The 17,222-nt window shown below is 43.6% G+C and overlaps 1 protein-coding gene across 7 annotated transcripts in view; it reads left to right on the forward strand.

Annotated features, from left to right (window-relative positions):
- The window catches only part of LOC144936522 (signal peptide, CUB and EGF-like domain-containing protein 2), a 184,121-nt gene that overhangs the window by 75,008 nt on the left and 91,891 nt on the right, over positions 1 to 17,222 (forward strand). Inside the window, exons 5-9 of one of the 7 annotated variants that reach the window (XM_078863685.1) lie at positions 7,408 to 7,533; positions 9,594 to 9,710; positions 9,895 to 9,945; positions 10,111 to 10,152; positions 13,734 to 13,823. In XM_078863685.1, coding sequence (XP_078719811.1) covers positions 7,408 to 7,533; positions 9,594 to 9,710; positions 9,895 to 9,945; positions 10,111 to 10,152; positions 13,734 to 13,823 — 426 coding nt within the window. The remainder of the gene's footprint in view (positions 1 to 7,407; positions 7,534 to 9,593; positions 9,711 to 9,894; positions 9,946 to 10,110; positions 10,153 to 13,733; positions 13,824 to 17,222) is intronic. The other 6 variants (XM_078863686.1, XM_078863689.1, XM_078863688.1 and 3 more) reach the window with 6 other exon arrangements.

Below are 17,222 nucleotides of genomic sequence, written 5' to 3' on the forward strand. Positions count from 1 at the left end.
GTTTGTGCCACCGTTTGTACCACCGTTTGTGCCACCGTTTGTGCCACCGTTTGTGCCACCGTTTGTGCCACCGTTTGTGCCACCGTTTGTGCCACCGTTCGTGCCACTGTTTGTGCCACCGTTTGTGCCACCGTTTGTGCCACCGTTTGTGCCACCGTTTGTGCCACCGTTTGTGCCACCGTTTGTGCCACCGTTCGTGCCACCGTTTGTGCCACCGTTTGTGCCACCGTTTGTGCCACCGTTCGTGCCACTGTTTGTGCCACCGTTTGTGCCACCGTTTGTGCCACCGTTCGTACCACCGTTTGTGCCACCGTTTGTGCCACCGTTTGTGCCACCGTTCGTGCCACCGTTTGTGCCACCGTTTGTGCCACCGTTTGTGCCACCGTTTGTACCACCGTTCGTGCCACCGTTTGTGCCACCGTTTGTGCCACCGTTTGTACCACCGTTTGTGCCACCGTTTGTGCCACCGTTTGTGCCACCGTTTGTGCCACCGTTTGTGCCACCGTTCGTGCCACCGTTTGTGCCACCGTTTGTGCCACCGTTTGTACCACCGTTTGTGCCACCGTTCGTGCCACCGTTTGTGCCACCGTTTGTGCCACCGTTTGTGCCACCGTTCGTGCCACCGTTTGTGCCACCGTTTGTGCCACCGTTTGTGCCACCGTTTGTGCCACCGTTTGTGCCACCGTTTGTGCCACCGTTCGTACCACCGTTTGTGCCACCGTTTGTGCCACCGTTTGTGCCACCGTTTGTGCCACCGTTTGTGCCACCGTTTGTGCCACCGTTCGTACCACCGTTTGTGCCACCGTTTGTGCCACCGTTTGTGCCACCGTTTGTGCCACCGTTTGTGCCACCGTTTGTGCCACCGTTTGTGCCACCGTTTGTGCCACCGTTTGTACCACCGTTTGTGCCACCGTTTGTGCCACCGTTTGTGCCACCGTTTGTGCCACCGTTCGTACCACCGTTTGTGCCACCGTTCGTGCCACCGTTTGTGCCACCGTTTGTGCCACCGTTTGTGCCACCGTTTGTGCCACCGTTCGTGCCACCGTTTGTGCCACCGTTTGTGCCACCGTTTGTGCCACCGTTTGTGCCACCGTTCGTGCCACCGTTTGTGCCACCGTTTGTGCCACTGTTTGGGTCCACCGTTTGTGCCACCGTTCGTACCACCGTTTGTGCCACCGTTCGTACCACCGTTTGTGCCACCGTTTGTGCCACCGTTCGTGCCACCGTTTGTGCCACCGTTTGTGCCACTGTTTGGGTCCACCGTTTGTGCCACCGTTCGTACCACCGTTCGTGCCACCGTTTGTGCCACCGTTTGTGCCACTGTTTGGGTCCACCGTTTGTGCCACCGTTCGTACCACCGTTTGTGCCACCGTTCGTGCCACCGTTTGTGCCACCGTTCGTGCCACCGTTTGTGCCACCGTTTGTGCCACTGTTTGGGTCCACCGTTTGTGCCACCGTTCGTACCACCGTTCGTGCCACCGTTTGTGCCACCGTTTGTGCCACCGTTCGTGCCACCGTTCGTACCACCGTTTGTACCACCGTTCGTGCCACCGTTTGTGCCACCGTTTGTGCCACCGTTTGTGCCACCGTTTGTGCCACCGTTTGTGCCACCGTTTATGCCACTGTTTGGGTCCACCGTTTGTGCCACCGTTCGTACCACCGTTCGTGCCACCGTTCGTGCCACCGTTTGTGCCACCGTTTGGGTCCATGTGCTGCGGGGACTGAAGAAACTCGCAGCACGTGGAGCTACCAGAACATCTGACACGATGTCGAACAGCACGCTGGTCCGACCTCAAGACACATCAGAGTGCTGTATGAGCCATTCATTGCATCCCCTTTGTGGATATTCATCAATGACCGGCAGCACTTTACCATTTAGCGCTTCCGGATTTCAGCGGTCATTATGCGTGTGATTAAATAATTCCATTCCAAGTATGAACCGTTCCCACCTTCATTGGAATAAACATCAGTCTGTACCATGTGGTCAGGTTAAATCATTTATTGAAACGGGCCTTTTTTTACATTTTTTTGTTGTTGCAATTTTTTTTTAAAGATGTTAAATCGTGGAGCGGTGACACAGTGGGTAAGCGTGCTGCGCTATCAACCCCGTAACCTGAGTTCGATTCCCGGTCTCGGATAGCTTCAGTGCGACTGTTGTCTGACCCGATCCTGCGTCCCGCCTTCAGCAATCCTGCACTGGTTGGCATGATGAAGTTTGGTCGAACAGCTCCCATGATTCCCACAGTGTTGTGGGGAGGTCATCATCCAGCGGTCAGTTAACAAAAGGGTTGTAAATTATTGTTTTATAATGGCCAATTTGTGCGGAGAATTATGTTCACAAATGTCGTCATTGTCTTAATGCGTATTACATTCGTGTTTAAATGTCTCTGCCAACTTGGATGTGTATTCATGGTTTAGTTGAAAGATATATTGCAGTGCATGTAGCCTCATGTTTCTAAAACGATTTAATATCATCAAGAGATCACTGCGAGAATTTGCCAATATTTGGAAAAAACATAAATTTGTGCTCTCTGTTGCAATGAAGATGTACGGCAACTTTGCGTTAATCCTTTATATGTAAGAGTAGGAAAAACAAGTTTTGCTATATTCTACATAACTGAAATATACGTGCAAGTGGCGGCAAGTAAACCGCGACATTTAAAATATTACAGAAGACATCAAGCATTACATTTGTACACATGCCAATATTCATTTCATTTTTCCACATTAAACACGGAAATTGCATTTCCATCAAGTAATTCACGCGAGGCAATTTTTTTTTAAATACCAAGTAAGAAATGGTACACGGAAGAGCAGGATTGTTTTTTTTTGTAACGCAGCGAGCGGAGAAAATATCTCGGCTAAGGCCGAGGGGGGAAAGGGGAGGGAAAAAAAGTGGGTTTTCTTGTGTTCCTTGGCTGGATCTTGTTTTGGCTGCGAGGAATATGCCTTTTGACCTCTTTGTAAACCGGGGCCTTTGGCTGCCATTCTAGAGGGGGCTATTGGCTGGCCCTTCGTCTTATTGTGGTGATTTATCTTCGGGGAATCGACAAATTTTAGTGAAATCTTGGAACTCCCTGCAAAGTTCAGACAAACTCACTTATGAATGATTGCTAAGGCAAAAAAGAAAAGAGAAAAAAATAATGAGAAGTCAGGCAATCTTTAAAAAATTTATGTTTTCATCTTTGTTTATATTATTTTACTCTAAGCTTTAACAAGTTGTCAAAGACATGCAGTGAAGTGGATTTGTACTTATGCAACATTCAAAATGAGTGTATTTTTTTACTTTTAATTGTTACAGAATGTTATTTACACTGTTAAAATATTCAATATGCATTTGGGTATCGGAGGCACCTGTTTTATTACAATAATTCAGAAGAGCTCGGTGTTCTGAGCTATGTTTCTCATCTCTTAGCGTTACGAACGTCAGAGGATTTCCAACCTGAGATCAATATGACGGAGAAGCGTCACCACTGCCCGTTGAAGGGCGTAAGCGAGAGGAGTTGAGCTACACTTTCCATATGCTCCTCGTTTTCCCAATGTCCAACACCAGGTGTGGCTAATTGAGGTGACTGAACACTGAATGTATAAGACAGCTGTTTGGGCACAGAGCGCCATGCTTATAATAATAATTGCTCTCCATTCACCCAGGAAAGCCTCACCGAGTCTCAAGACTTTTGCCTCAAGAGTTGTCCTGCTGCATTGGGATGTGTGATTCATTTAATTAAATGAGTTTAACACGTAGGCTTTCGTGACAAATATCATCCATTGGAGGTTTTTTTTTTTAGGTTACATCTCGTGCAAAAAACCGTGTCTTTAAACACGCCACCACCCAACACAGCCAGTTAGTAGGTTTGTCCAACACACTGGTGTTGCTGGACTAGTAACGAATTGGCATGTTTTGTTCACGTGACAAACCTTATATTCATCTTTACCGAAAGAACCAAGAAGATGAATCCCTGCAGTCACGAAAGCTTTAAATCGAAACCTTATATTCTTGGTTCTTTCGGTAAAGTCAAGTAGAAGGGAAATAATAAAATAATAAAAATATAAAACAATAAAAATGCTCACGACGTTTCGACTGCAACACAAGTAATCATCATCAGGTGTGAAATCCACAGCAAGAAAAATGAAATAAAATAAAAACAAGAATATGAATCCCTGCAGTCACGACAGCTTTAAATCAGTGACAAAACTTATTAACTTGCTATGTCGGGTGGTGTCGGGTTAAACGACACATTTATATATTTCCGCGATCTAACCCTTAAAAAACCTCGTGTGGTTGCTTTTATGAGCTCTCATCGTACGAGAGGAAACCAGAGTACCGAAAGAAACCCCCTTGCATATGCGCGGACGCAACCCAAAACTGCGCACGGATAAATTCGAGGACCCATTGTTCTAAACGCAATCTCCTGGCCACCGCGGAGCCCAGATCTATGTATAATAACTAGGTGCTGCCAAGCAGTTTCCCATCTAAGTATGAACCAGGCTGTTTCGGTGCTCAGCTTCCAAGATCACGTGAGATCGGGCGGCGCATTCAGAATGGTATTGGCCACATTGGCACATAGCAGATGGCATTGTGTCCCCCAAGGAGGCTCGCATTTTTCTCAAGGTCGCGTGAGCGGCGTTCTGCTGACTCCGAATAACATTTGAAAGGTAAATAATTAGATTTATTTAGCTTAAATAAATATATATAAGCCTTCGATTTTAATAAGTAAATGGCTCTTGAAAAAAAATATATATTAAAAAAACACCTTTAATATTATTTTACTCCTACCAAGGCCAGAAGGGAGAGTTATGGATGGGAAAGGAAAACACGAGGCTAACAGGACTCTCCGGATAACCAAACATAACATCGCCCTGTCTGAAGAGTCGCCAAATGCACATTCTGTTCCAAACAATTTGAAATGCGGTGTGCCTGAAGCTTATATGACCTTTATTAAAACGCTTACCACACTTTGACACACACAAAAAAAAACGTCATCATTGTATAAACCTTGAGAGAATATTATTAAACGCTTAAAATAAAAAAAAAATTATCACTTTTATATGGTGCGGTGGCATGCAAGAAAATATGGGGCCTGGGGCACAATTGTTCTCTTGTGTGGAATATTTTTTTTAAAAGGTGTTTGTTGACATATTCTCAGCAGGCTGAAATCCTTTGGACTGCGCGGCTAAACCACCTAAAAGTAGGAAACGCTATCATTTGTTTAAAATTTGTGAATTATGGCCGCAGGACAGAGTGGTCATAAATAGTTGCGTGCAGTAAATTTCTGGATGAATGCCGTTTGCCTAAACAAACACTTTATACGTGTGTTTCTTCAGCCGCAATACAGAGGTTAATAAAAACGGGGCATGCAAAAAAAATGAAGAGGTTTTCACTCAACAAGAAAGGAATCGGATGATGTTTGGCCCAGGAGCCGTTCTCAATCCGTTATATATTTTCTCAAGCGCATTGCTGCTGCTGCTGCTGCTTCTTTGAAACTGTCATTCTTCACTGCATCTCCTGTGCAGTCGAGCGATATGGCATGCAGAGGGCATGGCTACAGCTGTTGCAGTAAGACTTCTCATGCCACACTGCTGCAACCCGCCAAATAAAATAGCTGTCATCGCCAATGTACTTGCGACGTACTTGACGCGAGCCTCCACTAGCGGCTGGCTTGAGGAGAGCGAGCTGGGCTGTCGGGCTGTTTGGTCAGCGGCTTGCAATGTCCGTTCGTGTCCGTTCTGCATGTGGAGGCTTGCGAAGGGGGCTGGGGCAGTGGTGAGGGAGAATCGGTGGAGGATCATTGGGCTGGGACGATGCTGGTGGGGGAGAGGGGAGGTAACGTGGGCTCTCTATCTGCGCATAAACAGACTGGGATTGAAGTTGACAGGGCTGTAGCCGAGCTCGATTTTTCTCCACTCCTCCAGCTGAAAACGGCTACAATCGGCCCTTGTCTTCTTCGCCGGGGAGAATAGAAGGGAGCGATGATTGGAGTGGGGGTCGTGGGGGGTGGGGGGCGGAGAGAGAAGGGGGTGCCGGCATTTTAAGGCAGACTTATAGATTTGTTTAGGATTCGTATCTAGGGGTTGTGTCTATTTCCAGCAGGGAAGCCGTAGACGTCTCGTCAAAACAATTTACTTTTTTTTTGCTATGAGCTTCGCGTGAAAATTGTTTTTGTAAATAAATACTTCAGTGCACAGTGCGCACGCTCTGATGAAAATTGTTTATATTGCAAAACGTTTCGTGTAAAAATGTTACTCTATATTTGCATAGGCATATGACATCAATTTATTTTTACTTATCCGTGAAGCATGATGCTAAAAAAAAACCTGTTCCAAATATTTGGGATCAGTTGCTAAAATAACGTTTTAAACCATGGACACATTCATCAAATTCCAGTAGCTGCAACGGTGAGATTCATTCTGGAATCATATTATTTTTAAAATGTTATTTACCAACGATTTTTTTTAGCAACGCAAAACAGTGAATAGCATTCCTGTTACATTATGTAATGGGCCAGGTGTTTAATGCTCATAGAATAAAAAATGATGGAATTAATCCACGTTCTCCAAAACCACTCCCGTTTTATGTACAACAAAATAAACACGTTTCCGGTGTTTTTGGTAACAAGGTCACATCTTATTATTATTGATATATTTATTGGAGCTTTTTTGCTTGAACAACATTTCACATATGCATAAATAAAAAAAAGAGTGAGTGAATCCTTCTGGTCCAGAGTATGTTTTTTTTTAAGTTAGTGCATAATGCTGGGCACGAGTATAGATCTGCAGGGGTGTTGAATGTTTGTCTTCGCTTCACGTGGTATAGTATATAGTACGTCGCACATCCGACCGTCACTTATCCGTCCCGGGAAAATTAACCGCCCACACCCAGTGCAGCATTTGTGCCGTGCGGTGCAACTGTAATTTTCTTTACACGTTATCACATCTGACCTTTTCACATATCTGACTATGCATCGGTCACCAGCGAGTCGGGTATGCGGATGCTGTACTTGCCTATCGTTCGTCAATTTTATTCCAGAAATGACGTCATATTTTTTGTATGGCTTCCAAATTTGTCTGTGCGTTTCATCGTCTCACTTATCTTGATGCACATTTGTCTTCAATGATGTTTTTAAAGTTAGACTAGCCTTGTTAAACATTTACCTTTTTAAAAATATGTATATTCTGTGTACTTAAAATGTTTCTATGTATCCCAGGTCGCCCTTGCCAAAGAGGCACCATTGTATCATGTGTCTCAAATCGGATTTATTTGATCTCCCAGTTACATAACAACAATCAAAATGTTGACCGACCGATGCATTTACATTTCAGCTCCAGCATTGTCGTTGCATGCGAACACGTGTGTGTGTGTACCAAGCTGAGCATTAAAACTTACTCCGTTGCCCCTGTCTTGTTCAGAAGGCATGAACTGCATGAACAAGGCCCACGGCTGCCAGCACATCTGCATCGAGACGCCCAAGGAGGGAGTGGCATGCGAATGCCGGCCAGGCTTTGAGCTGGCACGGAACAAGCGCGACTGTCTACGTGAGTCAATAGGACCTTCACCCATTGTGTCCGGCACTCCGCTTGCGTCAATACCTTTTGAAATAGAGGCATAAAACACGGGCCCCGCCGCCACCGCCACGCAGGGGTTGGCGACCATCGTGACATTTATGGTGGGGGCCCTGCTGCTTTTAAGGGAACTGGTGGTGGTAATAAGGGTGGCAGGGAGGGCAGGGCAGAGCAACCAGTTGGGCTAAGATGGGCGGGTGGAATGAGTTTGGCCCACGCTGAGCTTGGTGACGTGAGATTGGAGGTTAGGAGAAAGGCAGGCGTGCCTCTGGATCTTGCCCTCCGATGAGCACGGTTGGCCACGTGCGGTGCGAAAGAAGTTCAACATGCATATATACATACAGCAAAAGCTCTCAGTGCACCTGCTAACATATATTCCTGCCAGAGCTTACAAGTGTCCGATGGTTTTTCGGGCTGTTCAGCGTGTCATTCGGCACGATGTCCAAACATTTTGCGAAACGTGCTGGGAGCTCGAAGCTTGCAGTAAGATAACAAAAAAATTACATTTTTGTTTAAGCGAAACGTCGAGCATCGTGCCGAACAGCGACAAAAAAACACATCGGTGAGCTGTGCGGCACAATGGTTAAAAATAAAAGAAAATAAGCTGCGAAGTAGCTTACAGTTTTTTTAATTTCACGAAAAGCTATGCATCCCCTTCAAAGAGTGGAATCGACGGAGAAAATGTCTAGGCAGTGCATAATCATTACATTTTATCTCCACTACCCCTGCTTGCTCTTCCACTTGTCCAGCGAGCTCATCAACCCATCTCCCACCTCCCTACATCCATCTTCCACCCTCTTGGAAAAACAAAATATACGTACTGCATATGCACCATTTGCACCTGAAAGTTATCGTGGACTAGGCGAGGGTTATGGTGTAAACTTCCCTGGGTCTGAACAAGGTGATTAGCCGCAGCCCGTGGCACATATGTGGGCAGCGCATGCATATGCAGGCCGCAGCAGATATTAAAATGATGTCAGTGATGTTGATGTGTCTGTGGCTTTTAGTCAGCCTGTGAAAACGGGTTATGCAGTGCCACCCCTCACAACGAGAATATTTCAGAAAGTCTCTGTTCTTAAGCAGCTCAGGTCCTTTTTAAAGAATCTTGTATCTGCACACTCGCAATGTTCGACATCACATGGCATAACTTCCTCGGCTTGTTTGGCACAGAGCAAGATGGTGTGATATTTGCCATTGAGGTAGAATCAGTCAATATGTCAAACACACTTATTCAGACAATATTATACAAACAAAAAACCTTTCCATTGAAAGAAATAAAACAGTGTTTCAGCCATCAGTCTACTGGCATCATGGACATATGCTTTACAGCAGCATTTGCTTTACAGACAAAACACTGGGCTGGTTTTGAACATTTCTGGGTCTCGTCAACAGTGATACCCATGATCCTCCATGATGGCCCTCAATATTTTTTTAAAATATAGATATATCAGATGTCTAAAGGTACCGATTTGTTCCTTTTGTGTGTGTGCCATGGGGCTGTGTTTTTAAGTTGCTGATCATCACTGCAACTAAGCACTATCATATACTCAAGCATGACAGCACATACAGAATGAAGTTGCTGGTCCTTCAGCTGAGATAAATGAAGCATTTTCTCTGACGCGATATGATGGCAGAATTGTACAAGCATCGTGCAGCGGTTAGAACGAAACAACAAGCTACCGTAACGCATTTATGCACGCCGTGTCAAATTGCCCACATATGTTTCCTCTCGTCAATACTCCATTGTGTTTCAATTGGGAGGCGCGGTATTTTCACCGAAACACGGCAACGAACACATGAAAGTTAACACGAATACACTTTCACATTGCACCAGCGGGCTGGAACATAAACAAGCCAACGTGTGCCTGTACAATATGTGAAAGTTACCTCATTTTGTGTCCTCTCTTCTGACGCGTGGTTGCGATGACTGTGCGGGGCGTTCGGGTGTGTGCTGCTGGTGGGTGCTGGTTGGGGGCGATGTGGTGGTGGTGGTGATGGGTGGGGGGGGATGGGGTGGTCCTTTGGCTCTGCAGTGACGTGTAACCACGGCAACGGAGGGTGCCACCATGCTTGTGACGACACGGATGATGGGCCTGTATGCGGTTGCCACCAAAACTACGCACTGCACTCGGACGGGAAGACTTGTATCGGTAAGTGGCGCACGGACGCAGGCCACGGGCACACGCCGGCTCTGAGCCGCTCTGTCTTTGATGGCGAGAAAGTTCGTTAAAGCAAAAAAAGCAAACACTGGTCGATTGTTTTGGTTTTTTTCTCTCTTATATTCTCCATTTAATGCCGTATTGACTAACGGCGGATGTTTTTATTGAAATACAGATAACGTAGGCAGAAAGAGAGGAGAGGACAGGGTTTCCGATGCAAGTCAAGGTACAGTCTTATTTAGATACTGGTTTCACCAATCACTGATAAATTGTTAAAAAGATTAAGAAATAAATAATATTTTTTTCTAAATGCGTCTATACCTGTATTTAAAAAAAGATTTCTTGAACGAGATGTAGATGACATGAAAGCTTTTTATCATCTTGGTGCTAGCTGTGTTGGTGGGCAGGACAAGGCCAAGGCTTTTAACAATTGGTAAGGCATAGTTTTTAACCAAAGTCTTTCTTTTCCCAATCAAAGTCTTGTTTACTGACAATGCTGCATCATGCCATACCTCACACTAAAGCTTTACTAAGCCACCTCTCATCCTTGATTCATTGACCAAATCTTAACCAAAATATTTTGTCAGATGAGCCAATCAGCAAATCGGAATGTGCTTTTTTTCGTGGTGAGAGGAAGTCTAGCTTAGGAGATTGTTTCACTTAGTCATGTTAGATTCTTAACATTGCAGTAGTTGTATACGCATTACATTATCTCTATTATAGGTAGCGCATGTTTATATGTGTTTGTTACGATAAGGGTGCCACTAGAATGTACACATATCTTCAGTTTTATGGGATTGGTTATTGTATTTTGTAAATATATCCTAAGGAATGGAGGAATAATAATCTTTATCTGGTGGCATTGGATGCATGATTTGCTAAAGATTATATTTGCTGCTGCTGTTTACCGCTTGTGTTCCATAATCGCGGATAGATTCAGCCACGAGATTTGGCGTTTACACCTTTAGGAATTGCGACAAAAATTACGATTTTCTTTTTTCAACGTTATTTTGTTTGGCACTCCATAAAAAAAATGGTGATTTAAAAAATATAATTTTTACACAAGTTTTAAATAGTTACTCGTTTTATTTTGATTTATCACACAATGCATGTGATGACAAGACTGAACCACAAGTCATTATACGTGGCTAAAGTGACTTTTAACTTTGAAAAAAACAATTGCCAAAAATATAATTTCCAGAATAATGTTATGTTTTTTTAAACGGGTCTTTATAAATAGTAGCACAGTCAGGACTTGCTTTCACTCATTCAAACACTACTTTATGGATTTCACTTTGAATTTGCCTCGTTATTGCAATTATTTTTGTTCTGCTAACTTAAAACAACGGAGGCAACACGCGAATTAATGGAAAATAGAGGTTGCGATTGGCACAGCCAGCCAGGTGCCAAAGCAAATTAGCAAAAGGAAAACAATCTTAGCAAAATGCCCATACAAACCCAAGACTTACCGTTTGTTCGCAACGTTCTGCCTCTTAAACACATTCGGTTAAAAAACCCAGGGACAAAAAATATATGGCAATGACCAATAATTGTTTTCGTGAACGGTTCCTGCTAAATTTCTTGTCGCACGAAGAAATGTTTTCTTTCAAGCGCGCACAGAAAGTTCACGTGTGGTTTTTTTTGTTGTTTGCGCGGTAGCTTTAAAAAAAATATCTTTTAAGGCGGGCGGCTTTCGCCGTGTGTTAAAAAACATTTGCTTAAGTAGGAAGCTTAGCGTAGGATTCCAAGCTCGTTTCTTAAGCCTGAATGTTTTGTGTTTTCTCCAAGCACGGCGGTTTTTTAGCTGAGTAACGCCAACCCCCCGCTGCCCACTCATGCAAACCAGTGTGTTTGTTATTTCTTCTTATTTTAAAGTCGCGTATTTTGTTTCTCTCTATGTATTTAATTATTATTTAAAAATTCACAACATCTGTTGTAGACATCAGAGCGAGTTTTTTTTTAATTTTATATATATATTTTTCCTAAGGTCACCCTTTCTTTCTTTCCTGCTGTGATTCTCTCTGTACCTACCTCCTCACGGTAACAGCCCCATGGTGCTGATTGCCTGCCTTGTCTCTTGCTGAAACCTCAACCCGTTTTGAGGAATTTGTTTCGGAAGGAAAAAAACGAACCAAAAAAAACGAATTTGGAACCCCCCCCCCCCAACATAAGAAAAAAAAACATTTTTTTTAAATTATCAAATTAAATAAATTCAAACGGGTGCAGATGCCTGCGTCCCCTTGCTTATCTCATAACCACTGAGGCTCTCAATTGCAGTCGACACTCTATTTGGGATCAAAAGTACATGTAGCATGCTAGGGGTGTGCCTAGATTGTCTTCGTCACATAATCCACCACTTTTATTAACCGAGTGATAGTTAGGCTAAGGCTAAATTCACCACCGCTCCACCCACCTGACACCCATGCTGATTTGCCTTCCCCTCTCCCCCCTCACCATTCTCACCTCTTACGCACACGCCCATCGCTCACCTCTTTGCTTCGTACGTACGAGTAAAAAAAAGATCGTGTTAAAAGAAATAAAGCTGTGCGATCTTCGCCCACGAAGTCCCACACGCACCCTCTTGTAGACGATGTAACGTTATGTAGCTTAACAAAAAGGCAGAAGGAAAACGACAGCGTCTAACTTGTCGTCTCATCAGATGGCTTCCCTCATTCCTCCCCTACATCCTTCACTCTACCCCACCAATGCAAGCATCCCTCCCCTCCACATCACTGTACATAGATGCTTCTTTCAATGTGCGCTAACTGCATGATGTGACCTAGGCTTGGCTTTTACTTCTGCAGCAGTGGCTCATATGCGGTGGGCCTTACATTTTTGTTAGTATATGTTTTCTCTTTTACAATGATTATTTTTTTATTTTGTACATGATGATGCTGACATGTCCAGGCATATAATTACAATTCCGGTCTTGCTTGTATATGAGACAGTTTTATTGACTGAACATTTATTTTACTTTAATTGGTCAAGATTGTGAATCTTAAAAACCACTGTAATTGCAAACAAAGTGTTAAGAAAAAATATGAAAGGCAATTTCATCGATGTGATTTAAATGATCACCTGCAGTGTGATTGACTCAAAGACCACCTTGGCGTTTTTTGAGTTATCAGACTTTGTGAAATGTTTAAGGCCAAAACGCTGGACTGTTAGCACCTCACAGCACACAGTGCACCCAATTTTTTTTTTGTGTGTGTGACACCGATTTGTGACCTATCGTAATCTTTAAAACACCTTTCCCTTACACTCTTTGCATTCTACATAGGACGGGGGCATTGTTAATTTCTTGGCATGAGTAGTAGGCAATTTGGATCAAAGTTGGCTGTTGAGTGGCATTTCTGCAAAAGACAAGCAGGGCAATCAGTGCTGCTTTTAAAGCAACTTTTGTCTAATCCCGCACGATCATTCTTTGTTCTTTTATTATCGTTATATTATGATCATCTTCATCGTCATTATTTAATGCTTTAACTGTGCTGCTTTCAGTCCTCTGCCTCTTTCAGCCTCTTAGTCTGTCAGACTCTCTTAGAACCAAAACTAAAATGCATCCTTGCTTTTGGCTCCTGGCATGCATGCTTGCCCATCGTGTACTGGGCCAGGCCTTAAGCCTAGGCTTTTCCCTTGTAGATCAAACATCATCCATTCACCTTTTATGCATTGTTGTTTATTTATTTTTCATTTTTGAGTTTAATTTGTGCTGGAAGAATTCAGCGCGGCCCTTTTTTTACAGCCATAACATTCTCTAGCGCTTAACAACATAGCCCAGCTGCTACATGTACACCAAATTCTGAGGAGGCCCTTTCAAAAAGTTAGCGAAACGTCTTTTAACGTCACGACGTCATTCGACAGCCCGTAAACGGTGAATTCGACGACCATTTTTTTTTCTCTCACGACAAAAAACACCGAATGCGGTGAATCCGACCAAGTCTGCAGCTTAGCGTAACAAATGGGGCCCCTCAGTTTCCTGTTAATTGCTGTTGTGACGTCCGTTTGTGTTTTTAGAAAGGAGTGTGGCTGCTATTGAGAGCACTGAGTTCAATGCCACCTCGGTGGTTGATGTGGACAAGCGGGGAACGCGTCGCCTGCTGATGGGTAAACATCTGCTCCCGGCATCGCGAGATGTCCTGGCCAAGGGTTTTCCATGCACCGTTCTGTCTCTTGCCCCAAACCTTCCTCTACTCGTGTGTTTCCCCCCCCCCCCCCGCTTTGTTTGGTGTTGTTTCTCAAACGGTTTTGTTTTAATGCGGTTTTCTTTTCACTGTTTTGTTTCTGTTCGTTCGTCTGATTTCCCCCCCCCTGCCCACTCCCCACCCCCTTCCCCCCTCCTACACCTTCAAGAATTTCTTTATTTTACAGGACTAATCATGCCAGCATAAACAAAACAAAACTGAAGAAAAAATGAAGACTTACTTTAAACAAAAATGTAATGACAGGCTCGTGAAATCCTAAAGAGTCTTATGGAGAATATAGGCAGAGGCTGTGTGCTTCCTGGAGAAGCTGTTTCGACTGCCAATCTGTGCTCAAAAGTGCACATTTCTAGTTCAATGGCTATACCAGGAAACATTGCGTTTGTGTAAAGGCAATGGAAACATTGATTGATTTTATCCCACGGCAAAAATTACAAAAGATCATAAATATTGACCACACGTCTTTTATTCAATCACAATGTTGACATTTTCACACATTACTTCAAATCGTAGATTGGGCTGTCATGTTAACAAAATACATTTTTAAATCGACGAAAGTCTTGCGTTCACGTATATACTAAACAGTGAACGTAAATTAAAATCAAACGTGTCCAGCCGTTCTCTGATGTTAGCCGTCGACGGGAATTTAACAGCGGGTGCATAGCACAGTGCACTAACCGCTCTACCATTACTCCTCCCTCATTGGAAGTAAAGTGGCATTAATTCAATATGTCTATGAGTAAAGAAGACTCAAAGCCTGCAAGCGGTAGCCATTTAGACTGAGCAAACATTGTGAGCCTACATGATAGTTCCTCGCATGATCATGGCCAGCACAACGATGAATTAATGACCCCAGTTTAGAATGCAAAGTTGCAGCAAAGGGTGCGCCCTTTGCCATAATTGTTAGAACATGACAGGCCAGGGAAATCAATTTTAATATTGTGCGAAGCATCACATATTTATTCAATATGTTCGACAAATCCTAAAAATAACAATACCAGGCCCCTTAAAAATTATAGCCGTGGGGAGCGGCTGCTGATGGATTCTGGCAGGGACGACCGCAGCTGGGGGAGAGTAATGCGCGAGTTGGCCTCGACAAATCACAAAGGGGTGAAACGCCACGGCTCTGCGTCTGTGGAACTGGCAAGCGCCTGCACCCTTCTGCGTCTCTGAGCTTTCCCAGCACGAGAGACGGCCCGAAGCATCCGCAACCGCGACTCCCTGCAAATAGCCGCAGATCCATTGGCAACCCAACGGCGGCGAGGAATTAAAAACAAAAATCAGCTTTGCGTGCTTTGCGGGGAAAACATGGACATTGTGCACCAATAGGCGCATCTTAAAGAGGTTGTATACGTAGTGCCAGTGATTACTGAATAATGTAATAATGTGATAGTTATAACGACAGTTTCCAATGCGTCCTAACATGGCCAAGCCGTTACAAGGCTGCTGAGCAAACAACCAAATGTATGGTCGCCCATTGTCAATCCACTGCTGGACGGAAGCCTCCCCCATGGAAGCCTCCCCATGCCATGTTCATCATGGGGGTTGTTTGACCATTCTTCGCCACGCTGGTCAGTGCGTGTTGGTGAAGGCGTGGTACACAAATTAGTACAACACAGAAGTACAGTACAACAATCGTTTTTGCTATATCGTCCTGTTATTCAAGTACGTATAATTTTAGATATTTGTCAATCATATTCTGGATAAATGATTGCTCAGCACATTGTGTCAGTCATGGAGGTTGTTTTGACCATTCTTCACCATGCTGGTCAACAGTGGTGGGTAGTGCAAAGGCTGGTACAGATGTTAACTCGCCACTGATGATATCCATAGCTGTGAATTAAACTCAGGCCACCGGATTTATAGCACAGTGTGCAAACGGCTATGCTACTGCTCCACCACTCATTTCAGAAGTTAAAAAAAATGTACCCGTAAAAACAAAGTTTTTCACTCTAAATCCTTTATATGCGTGGTGGCTAGAGTCCTCTCGTCCTCTGGCTTGAGATGGCTGCCACCTATGGGTCAGATGATTGTCTGCCAGCATTAAGCAATTGGTAATTAAATATTAAAAAAATTTTCCCTAAACAGTGTAAAATTTTTGAAAAAAATTTTCACGAAAATTAACTGTCACGCACAACGAGTCTGTGTGCAAAATGTCAGCTCGATTGGATCACGGGAAGTGGGTTAAAAAACGACTGAAAGATTTGCATGGTCGTAAGCAAGCAAGCAAGCACGCAAGCACGCAAGCAAGCAAGCGAACTTAATACAAAGGATTTAAAAATAGGCCACGGTTGTCTGAGACGAGTTCTTTGCTAAAACTAGTTTCACTCTCAAGTTGCAATTAAATCTTACTGACCTTAATGTTTTATTATTGCTATAATTACTTCATCAAAGAGACGTTTATGCCACGTTACTTTCTTTGCCTAATCATTGATTTGAATATTAATAAATTTCATACATTAGCCCTTACAGGCTAACACACAATTACAATTTAATTTATTTCTAATTTGAATGATTTGTTTTGCAAAGGGAAACCTTCTACAGCAAAATGCACATTTTGTGGCCTTTAACATTTTTATCTTATAATTTTCTGCTTTGTTTTAATTCAGATTTTTCTCTTTAAAGAGACACAGATGACATCAGGGATTATCTTTTTTAAATACTTGGTCACGCCACTGATTTGTTACAGACCCCATTGGCCCAGTACCACTATGAGAGATGCAAGTCATTTGGACACGATATGAAATCCATTTCTTCGCATTATAACGGGCATCCTTCCAATCATTGAAATGATCTCATCCGAAACTCAACACACTAATAAGTACAACAAATATAATCGGTTTCCTACATGGAAGTTAACTAAACATCTGAAATAAGTTGAAATCAAGACCTCTTGCTTTGTGGAATTCTAAACATTTTTTCCACAATTTGTCTTGGGGGCAAATATCTGGTCTGTGCATCCCTCCTGAGCCCAAATCCATGCCATTCCAGAATAAGAATGTTATCCGCAACATCTTTCATTCCGATAAGGATTGCAGAGTTCTGCAAGCTCACCTCAAACTACAATTCAGCATATTCCACGGTAATTCTTACATTGACCACAATCACTCCTTCACTTGACGGTGAATCAATAAGCATCCTCGGGGTCGTCACACCAGGAATGTTTCCTGTTCAAGAACATGATCTGGTTCCCCAAGGAGACAATATCCAGAAACTCCTCTCCTCCGATAGATATTTTTAAATATAATTTCGTAATAGCTGGTGGAATGCATTGCTTTAATCTTGTAATTGAGTTTCAATTCAA

The sequence above is a fragment of the Lampetra fluviatilis genome, chromosome 16 (assembly GCF_964198595.1).
Source record: "Lampetra fluviatilis chromosome 16, kcLamFluv1.1, whole genome shotgun sequence".
Classification (NCBI taxonomy): Eukaryota; Metazoa; Chordata; class Hyperoartia; order Petromyzontiformes; family Petromyzontidae; genus Lampetra; species Lampetra fluviatilis.